This window comes from Chiloscyllium plagiosum, chromosome 4 (assembly GCF_004010195.1).
Source record: "Chiloscyllium plagiosum isolate BGI_BamShark_2017 chromosome 4, ASM401019v2, whole genome shotgun sequence".
NCBI classification, from domain to species: domain Eukaryota; kingdom Metazoa; phylum Chordata; class Chondrichthyes; order Orectolobiformes; family Hemiscylliidae; genus Chiloscyllium; species Chiloscyllium plagiosum.
Genome location: NC_057713.1, coordinates 58,780,899 through 58,804,353, shown reverse-complemented (window position 1 = coordinate 58,804,353; position 23,455 = coordinate 58,780,899). Strand labels below are relative to the sequence as shown.

Below are 23,455 nucleotides of genomic sequence, written 5' to 3'. Positions count from 1 at the left end.
TGCTACCACACCCTGGTCAGTCTCCCTCTGTCCCCTCCCCCAGTGCTATCACACCCTGGTCAGTCTCCCTCTAACCCCTCCCCCAGTGCTACCACACCCTGGTCAGTCTCCCCTACTCTTTATCTCAGCCCGCTTGGCACACCAGCCTCATTCCTGTAGAAGGGTTTATGCCTGAAATATCAATTCTCCTGCTCCTTGATGCTGCCTGGCCTGCTGTGTTTTTCCAGGACCACATTTTTCAACATATGAAATAATGACTTGGATAGGCTATTTGGTCTCTAGAGCCTGTTGTGGTCTTCAATAAGGTCATGGCTAACCTCAATGTGGCATTACCTCCACTTTTCTGCCTGCTCCAATAGCTCTTTGACAAAATCTAACTCAACTTTAAATATATACAATGAGTCTGCATCCTGCTGTCTTGAGAAATGAATTTTAAAGATTAACAACCATCTGAAAAAAAGAAATCTCCCGTTGTCATCTTTAGCTGCCATTTGGTTGGTACCAAACTTGCCTTTGATTGACAGAGGTCCAAGTTCAAATTCTACTCTAGGACTTGAGCACAAAAATTAATGCAGATGCTCCGGTGGAGTGCTGCACTGTTGGGCATGATGTCTCTTTGGAAGAGATGTTAAATTGAGGTCCCATTAGCCTTTTGGATGGAAAATATTCCATGGCAGTATTTCAAAGAACAGCAGGACAGTAAACTCTGCTCTGGTGGCTAATTTTTATCTCAGAATCAACATGGTAAAACCAGATTATATGGTCATTACTGTACTGTTTTTGGGAGTTTGCTTTCCACAAAATTGTGTTTGGCATTTCCTGTATTACAACGGAGAATTCACTTCAAGAGTATTGCATTAATTGTAAAGTCCCTTGAAGTGTCTGGTGCACAGTATAAACTAGATGCTGTGTTCCACCAGGGAGGGAAAAGTTGCTTGGTCACTTGGCCAGATGGTGTGATTGCAAGTCAAGCAAGTATAAAAAACTTGTTTGAATTAGTGGAGCAGTCTCAGTCCTGGAATTTATTCTACAGGTGAGCTATCCGTATGGATCTGAATCAGGACTGCAGGGAAGTTGGCGAAACTAACCATAGTTCCTTGGTGCAGGAGACAAATCAAGTGTGGGGAAAAAAGGGAATGTGATAATTTATATAATTGTTAGGAAATTAGATACTATTCTGTTCAGCTGAGACTGGAAATTCCAGAAGTTCTGTTAATTGCAGATCTGGGCACTTAGAGTATCTCCATATGACTTGAGAAGAACTGGAGATGGAGGATCCATCTGTTGTGGTCCATGTCAGAACCATCAGAGAGGTGAAATAAAAATTGAGGTCTTCCCGAGGGACTTGGGGACATAGGTTCTAAATTAATAGATGTTAACTTCCGGATTACTACCTGAGCCACATATAAATTGGCATGGTGTCAACCAGTCGATAGAATTCAATGTGTGATTCAAAGGCTGGTGTGTGAAGAAGAGTGTTGATTCATGGGAAATAAAACATAAAGTTACCACAGTCCTCCTGGACCATAGGTCTGCTCTCTCATTAGAGATAGAGGGAAAGAAAAAGAGAGATGACTGGTGGTGATTTAACTTAAGGGTCGCCACGCATCAAGTGAGGGAGAAGTTGAGAAGGTGAATCCTCCATGGTAACCTCAGCCAGTGTGGGAACTGAACCCCAGCTGTTGACACAGCTCTGAATCACAAACCTGTCATCCAGCCAGTTGACATTGGCCAGAAAGAGAAAGATGGTGACAGGTTGGGTTCCACGTAAACGCTGATGGTATCAGCGATTTAGGGAAGTTTGTAACTGGATTTATAAATAGAGCTTTAAACTAAAAGGAGGAGGGGGATCGGTGAAAGTAAATTTAGGAATCTAAATACAAGGTTTGAGGCAATAGAGAAGTGCAACAATTTGGATAAAGATGGGAATAGAACAATAAGGGGTAGAAAACTTAATGCTGCTTTTTCTGCAACACAACTGCAGGATGTACACTCACATAGAAGATTGCAAATCCAGAGGGTAAAGGTACAATGGAATCTTGGAGTAGCAATTTATCAATCACTAGAAATTTTGCCAAACGTTAACAGGCCCATTAATAAAAAAAACAAGCACATGACTTTATTTCAAGAAGGATAGACTTGAAAAGTGGGGAATTTAAGATGAACCTGTATCAAACCTTGGCTGGACCAAATTTAGAGTACACAATGGAATTCTGATAGCCATATTCTAAAACAGGTGTAGAAGCACTGGAGAGGAGACAGAGAGATTGATAAGAATGATAGCAGGAAAATTTGACTATATTTATCTGAAAGGGACTGATCTCTGTACCCTTGTTAAATCTAGGCTGAGGAGTGACATAATTAAGATTTTTTTAATATTATGAAAGGCTTTGGCTTTGATAGAGTTGATATAGAGAGAATGTTTTATTTTGAGGGATAGAAGCTATATATGTTATCAATAAAAATGCCAGAGAATGCAGAAAAAAAACTTGAACAGTGAAGTGTGAGTATGTGGGACTCGTTACCACCTTGGAGCAAGTAGTTTGATGCATTTAAGTGGAAACTACTTAACTATTTGAGGGGGAAAGGAATAGATGCTCATGATGGAAGATATGGATGAGGAAAAGTGGGAGGAGGCTCAAGGGAAGCATAAACACTAGAATGGACTAATTGAGCTGAATGTCCTGCTTCTGTGGCCTATATCCTAGATAAACCTTAATACCAAGATCTTGTCAAAGTTTTATCAAGGGTAAAGATATCAGTCCTTTCCTGATATGTATAGCTACTGTTATGAAGATGTGGGTGTACTGTACCTTTAAGAGAGTTAAAAGCTTGCAGAACTACGTGACACAGCACCAAGTGTTCTGAAGAAGATATAATGTAACATTTAGTCAACAACTCAATTAGCTTGTTGCCTGGAGACGACAAAACAAATTCAAATTCGGCCAATCAGTTTAAATTATACCCCGAAAAACTCCAATCAAGTTTGAATTGAGTATATTGACAATCTTAAAAGCCAATGACACAATCCCATTCTTTGGGGTATAAGACCAGGGAAAATTGAACAGATGGGAGGAGAACTGTCAAGCCACCAGCATCTGCAGACTGCCCGGAGAATAGCTCTCTTAAAGGTACCTTTATCGATCACTAACTTGTGAAACAGAAATCCCTAAGAAAAAGAAAAGAAGACAGTGGAAGATATAAATAGAAGATTCGACATATGGGTGGTTTTGAAAATTTGGATTTTTGGTAAATCTTAATCGGGGGTTTTATTGGACTAGTATTATAGAAGGGAAAGTAAAAGATATGTTAGAGGAAGCAGTTGTAAATTGTTGTTAGTTAATTATTCTCTGTTATACTTTAAGAAATACAGTTGTTGATTTTTACTTTAAATAGTTCTTGACCTCTCGAATTTTCACAGATTATTGCATAGGGTAAATATTTTCTGTGTTGCTAGTTTAAATTAAGTAGGAGGGTTTACTCCATATTGTAACACTACTGATGTCATTACAGACAGATACAATCATTCTAGCAAATCTCCTTGGCACTCTCTCATCCCTTAAATAAGGTGCCCAGAACTGAACACAGTACTCCATATATGATCTGACCAACGATTTGTAAAAATATAACATCACTTCCTGCTTTTATATTCAATGCCTCTATTTATAAACCCAACAATCCTTTAAGCCTTCTTAACAACTTGCCTGGCCACCTTCAGAGAAGTATGCACATGAACCCCGAGGTTCCTCTGCTCCTGTACTTCCCTCAGATTTATACCATTGATCATATATAATCTCTCCATGTTTTTTCTATCAAAATGCATTACCTGACATTCCTCTGCAGTGAAATTCATCTGCCATGTGTCAGTCCATTTGGCCACCCTATCAGTGTCCCGCTGACATCACTCAGCATCATCTTCGTAATTCATGATTCTACCCAACTTGGTATCATTTACAAATTTAGGGATTTTACCCTCAATACCTATCTCCAAAGTATTAATATAAAACAACAAAAGCAAGGGTCCCAACACCAATCCCTGGGGAACACCACTTCCAACTCTTCAGAGGATGCCCATCCATGACTACTCTGTGTGTACTGTCTTTTAGCTAACCTCCTAATCCATGCTGTCAAAGACCCATCAAACCAAGAATTTGTAATTTTTTAACCAACCTGTGACGTGGCACTGTGTCTAAATATACAACATCCATTATCATTAAAGAGCTCAATTAAATTTATCAGATGTTAAGGGAACATATAAAGTTGATCTAGAGAGACTATTTTTATCAGTTGAGAATCTAAGACTAAGGGGTATAATCTAGGTGTATAGAGCTAGATATTTCAGGAGTGAAATTAGAAAGCGTGAGTGCATGCAATGAGTGTAGGAGTTTGAAACTCTCATCTGCAAATGACAATTGATGGTAAACCAAAAGTTCATTTTATGTGTAGATTGATTTTGTTATCCAGTGTATTAAGGGAAATGGTTCAAAGACAATGTTTTAAATAAGTAGTGGGATATGAGTGTTGTTTAGTACCTTTGTTTGCCTATACCTAATCGCTGTTGAGAAGGTGTTAGTGAGCTGCTTTCTTAAGCCACTGCTTTCATTGATGTGTAGGGACTCCCACAATACTGTTAGGAAGTGAGTGCCAGCATTTTAGAATTTAGGAACATAAGAAGTAGCCAATTCAGCCCCTTGATTCTATTCCGTCATTTGATCATGTCTTATCTCATTTTGAACTCTACTTCTTGCCCACTCTCCATAGCTCTCCAACTAATTAAAAATCTGTCTATCTCCTCCTTAAATTTACTCAATGTCCCAGCATCCACCACAATCTAGGGTAGTGATTTCTACAGATTTGCAACCTTCTATGAGAAGTAATTTCTCCTCATCTCTGTTCTGAACCTGCTAATCCTTATTCTAAAAATATAACCTCTCAGTTTAGGTTACCTCATATCCTTTTTATGTCTACTTTGTCATCTTATATATTTCAATTAGATCTCCTTTCATTCTTCAAAACTACAGAAGTATAAGCCTGAAGTGTTCAATTTCTCTTCATAAGATCACCCGCTCATCTCCGGAATCAGTCCAGTGAGAATCAACCCATTAATCAATCAACCTCTGAACTGCTCCAAATGAAACAACATCCCTGTTCAAGTAGAGGGACCAAAATGATGAGCAATACACCAGGTGTGGTCTCACTAGTGTCTATAACAGTTGCAGTGAATAATAAATGCCAAAATTCCATTTGCCTTTCTTATTACTTGCTAGTAGAAAGTGAGGACTGCAGATGCTAGAGAGTCAGAGTGAAGAAGTGTGGTGCTGGAAAAAGCACAACAGGTCAGGCAGCTGGGGAGGTGGAGCAGACAGAGGGAAGGAAGATGGAGAGGTATGTCGGGTCAAGAGGGCAATGCCAAGTTGGAGTGTTGGATCTGGGATGAGGTGGGGGGGTGGGGAAATTTGGGAACTGGTGAAGTCAGTGTTGATGCTTTGTGGTTGTAGAGTCCTGAGACGGAAAATGAGGTGTTCTTCCTCCAATTGACACATGGCTTTGATTTGACAGTAGAGGGGGCCCAGGAGTTGCATGGAGTGGATGGAGGAGTTGAAGTTGTTGGGTGCAGAGCGGTGTGGTTGTTTGGTGTGTGCAGACCAGAGATATCCCCTGAACCACTCTGTGAGCTGGCTCTTGGTCTCCTTGATGTAGAGGAGATCACGTTAAGAGCAGCAAATGCAGTAAATGAGATGGGAGGATGTGCAGGTAAGTCTCTAATGGTTTTGAAATGATCCTTTAAGGCCTTGGTCAGAGGTGAGGAGGGAGGTGTGGGCACATATTTTGCACCTTGTGTGGCGGCAAGGGAGGGTGCCGGTTGTAGACGGTTCGTTGGTGGGGAATGTGGACCTAATGAGGGAGCCACGGAAGGAGCGGTCTCTGCGGAATGCTAATAAGGGTGGGCAGGGAAATATATTTTCGGTGGTGAGATCTGACTGTAGGTTGTAAAAATGATGGTGGATAATGTACTGTATTTGGAGATTCGTGGGGTGGAGCGTAAGGACCGGTGGTAGGTGTGTGGGGGGGTTCAATCCTTGTTGCGGTGGGGGATGTGGGGTTCAAGGACAGAGGTACTTGAAATGGAGGAATGTGATGGAGGGCATTGTTGATCATGGGAGGGGAAATTGTGGTCCTTAAAATAGAGACATCTGGTATATCCTGGAGTGGAATTGCTCCTCATGGGAGCAGATCTGACAGAGGCGGATGAGTTGGGAGCAAGGAATTGTATTTTTACAGGAGCGGGGAGGAGATGTAGTCCAGGTAGCTGTGGGAGTCAGTAGGTTTGAAATAGATGTCCATGTTGAGTTGGTCGCCAGAGACAGAGTCGGAGAGGTCCAGGAAGGGGAGAGAGGTGTCAGAGATGGTCCATGTGAACTTGAGGTCAGGGTGGAATGTCTTGGTGAAGTTGATGAGCTATTCAACCTCCTTGTGGGAGTGTGAGGTGGCGCCGATACAGTCATCGGTGTAGCAGAGGAAAAGGTGGGGCATGGTGCAGGTGTAGCTACGAAAGAAGAACTGTTCCATGCATCCTACAAAGAGGTAAGCATAACTGGGGTCAATGCGGGTGCCTTGGCTACCCCTCTTGTCTGTAGGAAATGGGAACTTTCGAAGGAGAAGTTGTTGGCGGTGAGGACCTGTTCCGCCAATTGAATGAGTGTGTTGGCGGAGGGCAAAGTGAGGATTGCAGATGCTGGAGATCAGACTCGAAGAGTGTGGTGCTGGAAAAGCCCAGCCAGTCAGACAGCATCCGAGGAGCAGGAGAATCAACATTTCAGGCATGAGCCTTTCCTTAGGAATGTGGCTTATGGGCCAAGGGGGCTGAGAGACAAATGGGAGGGAGTTGGGGGTGGGGAAAGATAGTTGGGAAAGTGATAAGTCGATGGAGGTGGGGCTGAAAGTGATAGGTCAGAGAGGAGGGTGGAGCAGATAGGTGGGAAGGAAGATGGACAGGTAGGACCATTTAAGTCTGAGTTGGAAGGTTGGGACTGGGATAAGGTGGGGGAGGGGAAATGGGGAAACTCGTGAAATCCAGTTGGTTGGAAGGTCCCAAGGCAGAAGATAAGGCATTCTTCCTCCAGGCATTGGGTGGTTGCTGCTTAGTGATGGAGAAGGCCCAGGACCTGCACATCCTTGGCAGGTTGGGAAGGGGAGTTGAAATGTTCAGCCACAGGGCAATGGGGTTGGTTAGTGCGGGTATCCTAAAGATGTTCTCTGAAACAAGCCGCATGTTAGTGTTCTGTTTCCCCAGTGTAGAGGAGACCTCATTGGTTGCAATGGATGCAGTAGATGACGTGTATGGAAGTACAGGTAAATCTCTGTCGGACGTGGATGGATCCTTTGCGGCCTTGGACGGAGGTGAGGTGAGAGATGTGGGTGCAGGTTTTTCACTTCTTGCGATGGCCAGGGAAGGTGCTGGGAGGGGAGGGTAGATTGGTGGGAGGCGTGGACCTGACAAGGGAGTCGCGGAGGTAATGGTCTCTCAGAAACTCAGATAGTGATGGAGTCTGTTTGTAGGTTGTGGAAATGGCAGAGGATGATGCGTTATATCCGAATTTTATTTTATTTTATTTTTATTTTTAGTCGTGGAGGGGGACTGGTTGGGTTAGTGGGAGAGGAAGAAACGGAGGGCTTTTAGGCCTTCAGCTTGTGGGATGGAGGTGTAAGGGACTAGATGTCCATGATGAAGATGAAGTATTGGTGGGCCGAGAATCAAAAGTCATTGTGGAAGTGGAGGGTGTGTTTGGTGTCCTGGACATATGTGGGGGAGAGTTCATGGGCCATAGGGGACAGGACAGAGCCAAGATTTGAGTAGATGAGTTTGATGTGGCAGGACCAGGTGGAGGCAATCAGTCAACTGAGGCAGTCAGATTTATGGAGTTTGGGTAAGAAGTAGAACCGGGCCGTGCGGGGTTGGGGAACTATGAGGTTGGAGGCTGTGGATGGGAGATCCTCTGAAGTGATGAGGTTGTGGATGGTTTGGGAGATGATGTACCTGCCCACTAGTTTTCTGTGAGTCATGCATGAGGACACCCAGATTCTTCTGCACTGCAACACTCTGAAGTTCTGGCCCTTTTAAATAATAAGTTACCTATCTATTCTTCCAATCTCACATTTATCCATGTTAAACTTCACCTGTGAAATTTGGGCCCAGCCTAGTCAACTAACCTTTCCATATCTGTTTGTAAATTTCTTATTTTTCCTCAATTAACACAATCTACACAATGTCTGAGTAGCTAATTGAAGATGTGAGTGAGAAGGCTCTCTCTCAGTAAGTTTTATTTAAGACAAAGTTGAATTAATATTGAAGTGATTTCTGCAGTTAAAGAAGTACAGAAGTGATACGTATAAGCCCTGCATTACGTTCCTATTATTTAGCGTGTGTTTTTACATTGACTGTGTGGACCTTTTGATTTTCCAGAATTTTTCATCAGTTGATACACTCCTGGTCCCATAGATGCTGGATAATAAAAGGTTTACTATAATTGGAGGCCAAGGACCAAACCTGTGGCACCCCACTAGTTACAGCTTGCAGACCAGAAAAGGACCCATTAATTCTGAATATCTGTTTTTTGTTGGTTAGCCAATCCTCTATCCAAGCTAATAAATTACCCTAAACTCCATAGGATCTTACCTTATGCAGCACCTTGTCAAATGCCTTTTGGAAGTCCAGGCAGACTACATTTACAAGATCTCCATTATCCATATTACTTGTATCTACAAACAATTCTAACAAATTAGTCAAACATGATTGAGCCTTCATAAAACCATGCTGACTCTGTTGTATTTTGTATTTTGACATTCCAATGGTCCTATTATTACTTCCGAAAAAATGGATTCTAACAATTTCCCAACAAAACGTTAAACTGACTGGTCTGTAGTTTCCTACTTTCTGCCTCTGTTTTTGAGAAAGGGTTTATATCAATGTTTTTCCAGTTCACTGGAACCTTCCTGCATCCAGAGAATTTTACAATATTATAACCAATGGATCCACTTTCTCAGCTACTGCCTCCTTTATGATCCCAGGATGTAGGCCATCAGGACCTGAAGACTTGTCTGTCTTCAATCCCAATAATTTTGCTAGGGTTTGACCGAGTGACCGTGGAAGAATAGTGATACAGTTCAAAATCAGCATGGTACATGGTTTGGCAGAGGAACTTACAAATGGTGATGTTCCCATGTATCTGCAAGCAATTGGAGATGGTCTCAGACCAGTCATTATCTTATAGCATGTTGAAGTAACTGTTTAGGTCTGATTCTCCTTTTACGTAACTGATGAAATTTGCCTTCCTTCAATTCTGTTGTATTGTTCTTACTCTGACAATATATATTTTCATAAAAAATATTTTGTTTAAAAATAAATTTTGATCAACAGCTTAATGAGAAAAATGAATTCTAATTTGCTCAAGACATGATTGGAAACTCAAGTTACTTTGGGAAATCTAAAGCATGCCGAAGCAAATTTTGTTTTCGTCTACCAGTTTTGAATTCACATCTCTTTTTTTTAAAGATGTAAATGAAGGCAAATGTAGTAAACGTAGAAATAATGTGATCTTTGACAGTTAGCATGGTACCATCATTGCTATCATTTTACTTGTCAGATGAGGCAGGCACTTCTTTATTGCCTCAATTTTTCTAGACTTTTAAGAGCTGCTAAATGGCTTGAACTTTGACATTTTCTGGTTCTGTCTTGTCCCTTCAATGTTTATAGGATTTCTTTTCTCTAGTCCCTTATCGCAACTTTGTTTATATAGCTAACTTGAAAATGAGTTCAAAATGAATAATGGCTCGAAGTTGTAATGTACTGATTTCGCAAACTTGGGGTGGTTGAAAGACTTGCCTGCTGTGAATCCACATTACATATTCAAAAATATACCACTCACAATCCAATGACCATTAGCTGTTAAATGACTGATATTTAGTCAGTATACAATTTTTCAATGTCACTTCTAGTGGACAAAATTTCTCATAGAGGAATCATAGAATCCTACAATTCAGCCCATCAAGTCTGCACTGATTTTCTGAAGAGCACCCCACCCAGACCTGGCTCTCTACCCTATCCCGGTAACTCCAATTTACTGTGACTAATCTACCTAGCTTACACATTCCTGAGTTTAACCCTTTAATTTCTCTCAGACCTGACAAGATTTAGGTGTCTTTTGAGGAGAGATTGGGTAGATTGGCTATGTATGTTATGGACCAGGTTAGACCACCTCAAGACATCTCAAGAAAGTAGCCCAGACTCTAATTTTTCTAGTTGGTTTAAGCAGATGTACAGTGGATATTCCAGCAATGATGCAACTGGCCCAATCACTTAGTTTTAAACAAAACAGAATTTATATGCAAGATTACCAAATGAACCATAAAAGAGAACAGAATATAGAATAACTTAACCTATTCAAAAACCTAACAGATTATCCCAACTTAATGATGCTGTTCCAAATTCCTGCAACAATCCCACAAACACCCTTGGCAAAAAAGATAAAATCAAACACAGGGTCTTGCAGGAGAGACGTTGTGAGAGAGAGAGAGAGAGAGATGGCAGAAAGATTCAGCATGGATACGTTCTTCCATGTAGCTGTTTCTTTGATCAGCTTCAAACTGAACCAGAGAAAAGCTGAGCTGGGAGAACTGGCCACCCCCCTTTCTTTGTACAATTTTTTTTAACTTGAAAGCCTTTTTTTCCTGAGACAGTATCTGTTAACTATAATCAAATTGGCCCTAAAACCTATCCAAGCCAGACCTCTCGGCAACTCAGCCTCGTACAACACTTTTGGAAAAAAAACATAACTTTGTTAAAGGAGCAGCATCACCACGTGTACTCATTGGACTGTATAAGAATGAGAGATGATCTTATTTAAACATACAAAATGCTCAGTGGACTTCACAGGGCGTGTGCTAAGAAGTTTTATATGCCCATGGGAGAGTCTCAGACCTGAGGGCATAATCTCAAAATAAGACGTCACATTTAAAACAAGATGAGAAGAAATTTCTCCCTTTAAAAGTTTGTGAATCTAAGGAATTATTACCTTAGAGGGCTGTTGAGGTGGGGTCATTAAATATATTCAAGGCTGATATACAGTTATTTGTTCAGTAGAAGAATCAAAGGTTATGGGAAAAAAAAGGGTAGATTTGGGTAGATTAAACACCAGAGAAGACACTTGCACACTGGAAAGCCAGTTGCTGATCTTAAAAGTGTACTTTTTGAGGTGATATATGCTGGCATATGGATGGGGAATGATATAGGTATCTGTACAGTTCTGTAACTAGTTGCTCCAGTACCTCCACTGGTATTTTACCAGCGATGGGGAAGGTGATGGATGGTGCATCCTCTATTGAGCTTATTGCCATTTAAAGGATTCTTCCTGGTGCTGCAGATGTTTTACCAGCAGCAAGAGGTATACATTACATAACATCTGGTTCCTATTTGTGGGTTGAGGGATTTCCCTCTCTGCAACTGAGGCCACACCCCATAAGGTTTGTCACTGTCTTGTTTATCCTAATTTCTTGAATTTGACTTCGCACTGGGACCTGCCAGCCTGCCCTAGCTAATCTGATCTCACCTACATCTTTGGCTCCAAGGTTTTTTGGCACGTGACTTTGTCATCCAGCATTGGCTACTTCTTCTAGTAGCATAACTGGCAATAATGCACAATGGACCTTTTTTTTTTGGAGCTGGCCTCAGCTTCTCAACTGGAGTTTAGTGAAAGATTGGATATGCAAGGTTTATAAAATTTGTGCCATGGCATGACAGGTAGAATGGAGCATACAAAGGAAAAGTGAATTTGTGACAACCAAAGCGAGAAGTTTCTTAGTGTCTCACTGTTTTATCATCTAAGACAACCAGTGAAAAAGTGAATTGGGGAAACAACCATTTACTGAGAACTCAAAGATATCTTCAAAGTTTATCACCATTAAAAATGCTCATCAGCAAGTAAACAATTATGGTGTCAGGTTAAATATACAATAGGACCCCAAGGTTTTTTCAGTTGCATAGGCTTTATTCTTTCTGTCTGTATCATGCACTTTCTCCTTTTAAATTTATTACCTGTGTTTGATGTTGTATTTTATACTTTTTTCTAGTGTGAATGGATAATAACATTTGTATTTCTTTAATTCAAGAAAATCTTGTAATTGACACCTTCATTTTGATCAAGTTAATTAAATCTTTTATTTGACATGGGATCAAAGAATTTAGAATTTCATGTTTAGAGAGCAAGTGACATGTAAAAATAAATAGGTTACATTGGCATTTTTTCACAAGGGTCTAGAATGCAAAGGGTACAAGAGCTATGATAAACCTCCAGTTGGAGTACTGCATTCATTCTGGGCACTGGGTTTTAAAAAGGATATGTTGGCCTTGGAGAGGGTGCATCACAAATTCACTAGAGTGATATTCTAGTTAAGAGGGTTAAATTATGAGGATATGTTGCTATATTAGACATGGAACTCTTTGATTACAGAAGAATAAGTGATTGTCTAATTGAGTTGTTTTAAGATGCTTAAGATTTAAATAGAGTATAAATAGATTTAATAGTATAAATAGAAAGAACTATTTTGTTTGTTTTGAGTCCGGGATGAGGGGCATATTTAAATTGCAATAAACTCTTCAGGAATGATGGCAGAAAGCAATTTTACACACACTGTGGTGGGAATTTGTAACTTTCTATTCCTAACATTTGTTGAGACTAGCTCAATTAAGTTTATAAAAACTGCTTTTGTCAGTCAACAGTTAAGTGTTATGGTTGTAGCCAATAGATGAAGATAAGATATACATCAAGCATGAAAATTAAACAAATTGAAAGTCTTAATAATGCTTATTGTTTCTTCTAATATTCCAACACCTCTGTGTCTTTCTTAAAATTTACCTCTTTCCTAATATCAACATTTGTGACTTGCTGGCAAAATTTATAATAATGCTGTTATGAGATGCCTTGGGACATCGGGACATTTTAATATATTAACTGCACTATATAAATACAAGTTGTGATGTGGTGGAACAGATGACCTGTTCATTGTAAACTTCAACTATCCTCACCCCATTTAAATGGTGCCTCCAGAGCAGGCAAAACTAGTGAGGATTGGAAAAAAATAGAACATACTATCTCCTATTTTAATTTGTCTTTATCTTTTAATACTTTCAACCCATGCCAGTTTTTCCTCAAACTCGTTAGTTTCTTGGAAATTATCATTCAACTTTGCTTTGTTTTGGTGTAGTATTTCGACCAATATTGGGAATTGACAGTTTAGGAAATCACAGGCAGAAACTCATGCTGTGGTTGATGTCAGTAGCTTTTATATTTTTTTCTTTCAAAATGTTTCTTCTACTATTTTAATCTCCATTAAATATGTTACTGGATCACTGATAATTCTTTGTTCAAGATGACTCTAGCTCTCTGTAAATAAACTAAAGTCTCTTCCTAAAAGGTGCATCACAGTTGACTGCTGACTTTCCAGCTGATAATGTTCTCCTCATGACTGTAGATATCTAAATGCTTGGCTTCCTGCTGACCACACAATAAGACTTAGCTCTTTGTGGTGTTACAACCTATTTCTGACCATGTCCTGTCCCTGTTTATTTGACTGGCAAGCTGATTCAACAGTTTGTCCAAGAGAAGATTGATAATTGAGCAACTTGTGTGTTAAATTTGAAATGCTCCAGATCAATGCTTGGTTTTTCATGTATAGAAATGTTTACTTTATTTTGCATGTAACTTATGTGTGCATTGAATAATGGATTACTTTCACTTAATGAGCTTCTTGCTGGTGAATGCTTTGATTTTATTCATTTTATGTTTAAACAGATAACACTTGGCAAAATTGAATTGTCACAACATCACAGAGAACTTGAAAAAACATTACATGAACTTAGGTATTTGGAGAAAGCAAACAGAGAACTTGAATTGAATATTGAAAGCCTCAACAATGACATTAAAGAAAGGTATGTAAAATAAGTTGATTTTTGTTGAGCCATCAGTAGTTTTTTTGTTTAATTAAAAGCATATCTGTTAAAGTCGGCAGGAAAGAAATAAAATGAAGAAAGAAATCCGGCAAATGCAGGAAGCTCTAAAGATGAATAATATCAAGCTAGTCACAGTGAAGAAACAGCTCTCCCAAGTGGAGAGGACTCAAAGTGCATTGAAAGCAAAGTTGTCGATGCTAACAAAGTCAGCAGTTGATCAGGAAGATCAATTAAAGGTTAGTGATTGATATTGTTTCCAAAACTGAGTACATTTTGGTTTCAGTGAATTAGTGCAAACATCTTTTATAATCCAATGATTTGGTCTTTGATAATTTTAGGCATTTTTAAATCAACCTGTTCGGAAATGTTATAACACACTTAAAGAGCAGGTAGAGCTTGAACCCAGGCCCCCTGGCTCAGAGATAGGGCACTACCACTGCTACAAGCGTGCTTTTGAATCGTTTAAATAATTTAAAGTTTGTTGACAATTGAGATAAAGCTCAGTTTGACAATACTTTCTATTTAGTCTGCAGATTTGCAACTTAATTGAATCAATTTGTGATAATTTACCTTATACATTTTGTTCAATGGTAAAACTTAAAGATCAGTTGTTAATTGTACTACTGTACAATTCAACTAATTTTTATATATTTTTTTAAGAAATTGAAATTTTTAAGTCTACAGCATATAGATACTGACCAGCAGGTATTGAGATCCTGCAATAAGTCTTGCTGCGGTGTTAGCTTCTTATTTACATTGGTGAATTTTCCAAGATAATAATGCATCTTTATTCAGCCAGAATGCATCTCAGCATTGCTCAAGTGGTAACTAGGCTGTTATCAATTATTTGATCATGCCCCTTTGGTTGGGTGTGATATGATTTGTCACTTAACATGGATTAGTCTGTCCAACTTTTCCCTTTCCTTGTAAGAAGATAAACTCCTTTTGCTTTGCATCCCCTCAATCATTCAGGTTTGTCATTGTCAGTAAAAACTGAACACATTTTGCCACAAATCGCAAATACTGTAGGTGCTGAAAACATGGGCAACCTTTTCAATGAAGAAATAGGTGTGCAATCTTTCATCAGAACTAAGAAATATTACTGATGTAACAGGTACAAGGAAGGAGGGAGGAGAAAAAAGAATAAAAGAAGTCTGCAATGGGATAAGAGGCAGAAATAATTTGATGAACAGCAGAAAAACTATTTGCACTTGATGCTAGAGAAGATGGGAGCATTGGTAATGCTTTGAAATTGTTAAACTCAATGTTGAGTCTGGTAAAAGATGAAATTGGAAAGAGGTATGTAATTAGAGGAAAGTGAATAGGAAGAAAGGTCCTGAAGTGTATTGGCATCATGGAGTTGATGAAGCTTGCAATCCTTAGCATTTCAAAGGGACAAAATGTTTTCTACTTTGTTGCACTATTAGTGCTAAAGCAGATAATACTATCGCATCACAATCCAGGAGATAGTTCATGTTATGTTTGCCTTCAGTTTTTAACATTTGAGCTTTTCAGTTTGTTGTTGTTATTATTTATTTAAATTAGTATCATTACAACATGGTATTTAAAAAAACTCTCGGATCAAAAACATCATTGGATTAGAGAAAGAAAATATGATATTTGAAATGTTACATGTGGACTGCATTAACCAGTATTTATTTAACTCAAAATGGTCTCTAATAAAACTAAGGAAGAAAATTATTATATTACTTCGTAGAATTAATAGATGAATAATTAGAAGCTGATGGTTAAGGATTGAATCTGCCATTCATTTAAGTTAGGCTTGTACTGACTTTGCAGGAGGATTGATGAAATAATTGAGCAGGAGACAGCGTTACCTTGATGTGAGCTGGATACAGGAGCTTAGTTTTACTAGTAATCATGCATTTGTGAGTGGGTAAGCTTTCTCATCAAGAAATTGTGAGAAAATGAAGGAGCACTAAGGGAAGCCAGAACTTCACAGGCCAGATTTTCCCACTTTCAGACTAAAGTAGGAGAGTTTTCAACAGGAAATCTATGATTTAAGGAGGTAAGAAAGCCTGCAGATCTTGTGCAAACCAGACAGATGATTGGGCTGTTGATGGAGTTGGGTGCAGAAGTCTGATCTGCCTGAAGCTGCCAACCAATTAGAGGGAGGCCAGGTCTGCGAGTGAGACACTGCCTCCTGGACTGCCAGATGCAAGATCATTGCTGGGAAATATGTATGTTGTTTGGAGAGTTTCGAGGGTGGGGAGGTAAGGAAAGAGGACATGGCATCAGAATTAAGAACAGGAACTGAGTTGCAGCATCCTGATCCTGGTCTTGCACAAATAAGTGGAGATTGAGGGACCACCTCCTTACAGCTGCCAGTGGGTATATCAACTCTCTCGTCCCACCTGAAGTTGAAATACTTGCAATCTTAACAGGATTAAGTGGTTACTAATTGACCAATTCAAGGTCTCAATTGACACAGTGGGAAATTCAATGTTGAGCATTACTGCCCAGAACATGCCAGGCAGCATGCTGTACCAGGCGGTGCAATGCCTCAGTGGTTAGCACTGCTGACTCACAGCACCAGAGGCCCATATTCGACTCCACCCTTGGGCAATTGCTTCTGGAGAGTTTCTACATTCTCCCCATGTCTGCATGGGTTTTTTCCAGGTGCTCCGGTTTTGTCCCACAATCCAAAGATGTGCAAGTTAAGATAGACCAAGTGACTGGTAAGACCAACTCTTATTTAACTGTGGGTAAATACTTTTCTTAAAAGCATTATTAAAACACTTTTTTGTGCATCACTTTAATATAAGTTATATGACCTATTATGACGAATTGGATTTGGAGGAATCTATTATAACAAAGAGTTTTTCAGCAACAAGAGTTGGGTCTGTATAGCCCTTGGTGTTTTTCCACATTTTTGTGGTGCTGGTCACAGTTTGCTTTTTCTGTTTCATTTACAGTTGCCTTACATTGAAGACAGACTACAAACTTTGGCCCCTAGCACCAATTGTTTGAGACTACAGATGCTATTTTGATTCCAAAATGACATTCACAGAATGCAGGCCATTAATGCGGTTTTGAATAAGGTGTTGGAATGTATTTGTGGTATCTACTGTGTAAATATACAAAACATTTGTATCTATCTACAGGCAGAAGTGCTGAGTGGATGATCCGAGTTGGCCTCCTCTTAAGGTTCTCAGCATCACAGATACCAGTCCTCAGCAAATTCATTCACTTTATTAATGTGACAACATGAAGTGGCTGAAGGTACTGGATAATGAGGGGCTAAAGGCCCTAATGACATTCCAGCAATAGTACTGAAGACTTGAATTCCAGAACTTGCTGTGACTGAGACAACTGTTCTAGTCCAGCTACATTATCATTCTCTACCCAGAAATGCAGAAAATTGCCTCTTCACAAAAGAAGGAGAAATCTAACATGACCAGATATGCCCTATCAGAAAGCTCTTGATCATCAGCAAAATGATGAAAGTGATAGTCGACAGTGCTATTAAATCTCACTTATTCAGCAATAACCTGATGACTGACACTCAGAATAAATTTACTGTAAATTTACATATTGAAATCATACACCTTTCATCACAACTGGCATATGATTCTGAGCTGGATCTCCTGTTTAGTAACATTTTCAATAGGCTGTTGCTGAGATATGGAAAGTGTTCAACAAATTCTAAAGTTTTCCATCAGTAATAATACCTGGATATTTATGTACTTGTCTGGGGCAGCGTGGGAAACAAATCCTATTCTGTACAGAGATTGAAAGATGTCTGGTTTTCACTTGCAGTGTAGATCAAAATGAGACAGTTTTTGGCATATTGTAATGCATCAATATGGTGAAGGGTCAGTTTAGTCTTGGCTTGTAGAGATTTCAAAGTGTTAAGGACCACACTAAACCCCAAAATATTTGAAGAACATAGCCCAGACCCTAACCTTTTCTAATTTTTAAAGGCAAGTATAAGACATGTTCTGGATGTAATTCGATTGGTCAAACCATCAGGCTTGAAGCAAAGCACATTTTATTCTCAAACTATAGTTAAAATACAAAGAAAATAAAGAAAAATTGGAATAACAACCCTATTGGAAAACTAAACAGCAACTGTTCCAATATAGTAATATCCCATAGACACACAGTTGGCAAAGGCAAATTCAGTGAAATAGATTGTCTCACATACAGTTCTCTAGTCCAGGAGGAAAGAACATTGAGAGAAAATTCTGAGAGAGAAAGAGATCTCAGGTGTTTTGCTGTATCAGGGAGAGATGTATAGCAGCTTCCAAACTCCAACAACTACAGAAAGTTAAATTAAAATCCTGATTTTTATGGGAGCTTGACCCCACTCTTTCAGACTGCTTCTATTGTTCCAACTTTTTAAAAAAACCCCAAGGTCTCATAATCTGTTTACTTTATTGGCTTGAATCAGCCGGTTGGCACCTCTGTCTCAACCTCGCTTCATAAAACCAAGGATAAAATACACCTTTTAAAGCCATAATATTGTCACAAAAACTTTGAGTTGCTACCCAGAATGATTGTTGTTGATTTTTGTCTGTCTCAGACATATTTGAGCAAAAACATGTACGAACATCTGTCCTGGTATGGTGTCAGGTGCATGGGCTGTTTGAGCCATTGGCTGATTAAATCTAACAACATGTTCCTTGAATTGTTCATAATAGACAGAGAAGTCTCAGTGGACTGAAGAACTGACAATGTGATACCTTTACACAAAATCCCCTATACCAGCCAACATCCTGATAAACTTTTTCTGTACCCTCTCCAAAGCACCCATATCCTTCTGGTAATGTGACCAGAAATGTATACAATACTCCAAGTGTGGCCTATTAAACTTGTATAAAGCTGCAGCGTAACTCATCTGTCATTATACTCAATGTCACTTTCAATGAAGGCAGGCATACTATAGGCCTTTTTTACTACCTTATCTACCTGCGCTGCCACTTTCCTTGATCTGTGGACCTGAACACCCAGATCTCTCTGCATATCAATACTTCTAATGGTTCTGCCATTCACTGTGTAATTTCTGCCTTCCAAAATACATCACCTCACATTTGTCCAGATTAACCGCCATCTGCCATTTTTCTGCCCATGTCTCCAACTAATCTGACAATCCTCTTTCGCTATCCGCAACTCCACAAATCTTTGTATCGTCTGCAAACTTACTAATTAGACCAATACTTTTTCCTTCAAATCATTTATGTAGACCATGACCAGCAGAGGTCCCAGCACTGTTCCCTATGGAACATCACTTGTCACAACCCTCCATTCCTAAAAGCAATCTTCCACTGCTATCCTCGGTTTCTTATGACTAAACCAGTTCTGTATCCATCTTGCCAGTGCACCCCAATACCATGTAATTTACCTTTTGAACCAGTCTGCCATGAGGGACCTTGTCAAAGGCTGTACTAAAGTCCATGTAGACATCAACCACTTTTCTCTCACCAATCATTCATAGAATTCCTACAGTGTAGAAACAGGCAATTGCACCCAACAGGTCCACACCGACCTTCCGAAAAGAATCCCATCCAGACCTATTTCGTTACCTATTACATTTCCCCTGACAAATGCACCTAACCTACACATCCCTGAACACTATATGGGCAATTTAGCATGGCCTGTTCACCTAACCTGCACATTTTTGGACTGTGGGAGAAAACTGGAGCACCCAGAAGAAAACCATGCAGACTTGGGGAGAATGTGCAAACTCCACACAGACAGTCACCCGAAGCTGGCGCTGTGAGACAGCAGTGCTAACCATTGAGCCACCATGCTGCCAATCATCTTCATTACCTCAAAAAGCTCAATCAAGTACGTGAGGCATGACTGCCCTCGCCGCCTATCGCTAATAAGTCTATTTGCTTCAAAATGCATTTAGATTTTGACCCTGAAAATCTTTTCCAATAATGTCCTTATACCCAATGTGAGGCTCTCAGGCCTGTAATTTCCTGGACTATCCCTGCTACCCTTCTTATACAATGGGACAACTTTGGCTATTCTCCAGTCCTCTGGTACCTCACCTGTGACTAAAGAAGATGCAAAAACGTCTGTCAGTGCTCCAGCAATTTGTTTTCTTGCCATCTTTGATATTCTGGGACAGGACCCGGGGACTTATCTGCCTTAATATATTTTAAGACACACACCTCTTCGTTTTTAATAGCAACTTGGCTTCAATATTCGACACTCCCTTCCCTGATTTCATTCTCCACCAATTCTCTCTCTTTGGTGAATACCGACACAAATCATTCATTTAGGACCTCACCTACCTACCTCTTCTGCCTCCACACATAGGTTCCCTTGTCCTTGAGTGGGTCAGTCCTTTCCCTGGCTTCCTTCTTGCTTTTTATATATGTATAAAAAGCCTTGGGATTCTCTTTAATCCTGTTTACTAATGACTTTTCATGACCCCTTTTGGCCCTTCTAATACATTGTTCAAGCTCTTTCCTACTTTCCTTATATATTTAAAGGGCTTCATAAGTTCCCATCCTCCCACTTATGAATGCTTCCTTTTTTTTTGACCAAGGCTATCGAAGATTCATTGTGACATGTTGTACCGTTCATAACCGGAACCAACAAAGGGGGAATGTCATGGATGCAGATGAATTGAAAATCAAGAGCAATTCTCTGAGGATTAGGATATTGATTTGCAGGAGCATGTAATACATTGTTCTAGAGCCTTGTTTGAGCTGGAGGGGTCAGATAAAATCTTTTAGAATAGAATAGAAACCTGCTGCGAGGAAAAGTAAGCTGGTTTTGGTGCAGGTCTGTGAACATATCTGACAGATGCTTGAGTGTGCTAGCCCTAGGTCACATTGGTGGTTGTAAACAGCTCTATTCTTCAATCTTGTGTGCCTTATTTCCAGCATTCCTCTGAGGCAATGACCTAAGGTGTCTCTTTGTCAGCTAGCTGTGGAGATGTGTCAGTGATGTGTTCACCAGATTAGAGCACATCTAATCTAGAAAGATTACCGACTGAGATGAAAGTCTCTGAGCTGGTGGAGAGAACAGGCAATTGTTTGCTGGTGCATCCTCTGACGGCTGACTAATTTCTTCCACAGAGAGGGAAATTGAGGTGGGCATTAATGGTATTCACCTCCTGCTTGCTATAGGTCACTGCAGAACAGAAGAGAGGGAAGGAATCATTTGTGAAAAAGAGGTTAAAAGTAGTTCAGAATAAGTATGATTTAGCACTCGTTTTAATGGGAAAGCAGCACACCCAGTGCAATGAAATTCATTTAGCTGGCTCCTTATGGAGGTCATAGTGTCCCACATAAGCCCTTTTCTCTGGATAACTCCAGCATTTTTTCATCATATGGAGTGAGAAACTTACAGTGCACCACCCTGTGGCCTGTCTTGGCCACCTCAACCTGGTTGTGAGAGATCTTTTTGAGACAAAGAAAGGGATTGAGCATGATGGAAGTGAACAGTAGATGCACTCGTGATGACACAAGGGCAGGAGAATTGGAGAGGCATTCAGAGTATGTGAGTAGGAAGTGCAGAGGGAAAGTAGAGTTAGTAGTGTGGAGGATAAAGTTAGTGAGAGCCATTGAGTGGGCCTATTGTATGAAGTAGTGATAGTTGCAGTCCATGCGTTTTGGTGAGAGCTGTGCGCAATGGCATTATTGGAGTGAGTGCTGGTGGCCCTGAGAGTGTAAGCTATGGAAATCCATTTCATTTGTACAGAGTCCAGGACAGAACTTAAGATAGCAATATATCAGGTCTTGATACTCTAGTACACCGTGCTCAGCTAAAGGGAGCAGTACTGCTGTGTTTGGTTTGTGAGGAGTGGGGGTGGAGGGTTGCGGTGTAGGGGCGTGTGGCAGGACTGCTGTGCTTGTGGAAGTCAGGGTGGGTCCACTATCCTGAGATTAGGGGCAGGGGCTGCAGGCCAGGAGCAACAAAGGAATGATTTTTGTTCCTGGCCCTGCAATTGTGCAATACCATTTACAATACATTTTGAAACTTGCTTTTGTTTTCACCAATAGGTTGAGATTGAAAAATTAAAGAAAAAAATCAAAGAGGCAATGGTACTGCGCTCAAAACTTCAGGTAAAGGACTGAAGTCTGCATAAGACACTGTTGTTGACTACATTGAAGGTACAAAACCAGGAAGTCTGAACTCGGGCCAGATGGAATTCTGTGACGAAATGTCGTACCAAACTTTTGCTAATATCTTAAAGCATTAATAATAAGGAATTTCTACTTATCAAACTTGCTTTTTGCCTGAAGTTATGCAGTTGTGCTGCAGCCAAGATAAAAGATAAGCTTTATGTCTAGTTCTTAGAGCTGGTTAACATTTCTATCATAATGCAATCTGTATTAAAATTATTGGCATTTCTATGTGTTTATTCGAAGGCAGAATGTCACCAGTTACCACATTCCCTGCTCCCTTTCCCTGCCCTGACTAAAGGTCAGTCAGAAACCTGCTTACTAAAATGCAGGTGGCCCTGCGGCCATTTTATGCTGGGACCAGTGCTGACTGGCTCATGGTTAGACTTCTGCACTCATCTTGCAGAGAGTCCCGCCCAGAAAACTGCCAACAATTCTGTAGTTTGCAGCAGCTGTACATTCAGGCATTGGCTATTGTTGGGACCACAGGCAGCCCTGAATGAGAGAAGGTTACAGAGTTGTGCATTTTTTTTTCCCTGTAAGTCATCTTTACTGTTGTGGCAGTCCTGATCTTCTGGCTGAGTGAGAGAGAGAAATATTGAAATGTAGTTGTCAACTTGCAAAAAGAATTGGACAACCCTGTTCCGCGTGATATTGGTGAGGTCTGGCAGACCCCAGACTGACATGAGGGGTGGTGTAGAGTCAGGTCTGACACCCCAGTCAGGTCTGACACCCCTTCTAAAGGGGTTAGAGAGAGTGTGTGTGTGTTTCTGTGTGATGGAATGCCCCAATGCAGTGACAGTTGTTAGGCTGTCCACCTGTAATAGGCCTCCACTTGCCAAGAGTAAAATAGTGGGGGTCTAGATTAGAGTGGTGCTGAAGAAGCACAGCAGGTCAGAGCTGGAAGGTTGGATCTGGGGTAAGGTGGGGGGAGGGGAAATGAGGAACCTGGTGAAGTCCACATTGATGCCCTGGGGTTGAAGTGTTCCAAGGCAGAAGATGAGGCATCGGGTGGTAAGAGAGCGGCGGTGGAGGAGGCCCACGATATGCATGTCCACGGCAGAGTGGGAGGGGGAGTTGAAATGTTGGGCCACGGGGTGATGGGTTTGATTGGTGCGGGTGTCCCAGAGATGTTCCCTAAAGTGCTATGCGAGAAGGCATCCAGTCTCCCCATCGGGAGCAATGGATACAACAAATGACATTAGTGGATGTGCAGGTGAAACTTTGGTGGATGTGGAAGGCTCCTTTGGGGCCTTGGATGGAGGTGAGGAAGGATGTGTAGGCGCAGGTTTTGCAATTCCTGCGGTGGCAGGGGAAGGTGCCAGGACGGGAGGGTGGGTTG

At 40.5% G+C, this 23,455-nt stretch overlaps 1 protein-coding gene across 4 annotated transcripts in view; it reads left to right on the top strand.

The window, feature by feature from the left end:
- The window catches only part of LOC122549069 (coiled-coil domain-containing protein 178), a 388,456-nt gene that overhangs the window by 99,987 nt on the left and 265,014 nt on the right, over window positions 1–23,455 (top strand). For all 4 annotated transcript variants that reach the window (XM_043688277.1, XM_043688275.1, XM_043688278.1 and 1 more), the window contains 3 exons: window positions 13,848–13,984; window positions 14,058–14,241; window positions 21,991–22,053. In XM_043688277.1, coding sequence (XP_043544212.1) covers window positions 13,848–13,984; window positions 14,058–14,241; window positions 21,991–22,053 — 384 coding nt within the window. The remainder of the gene's footprint in view (window positions 1–13,847; window positions 13,985–14,057; window positions 14,242–21,990; window positions 22,054–23,455) is intronic.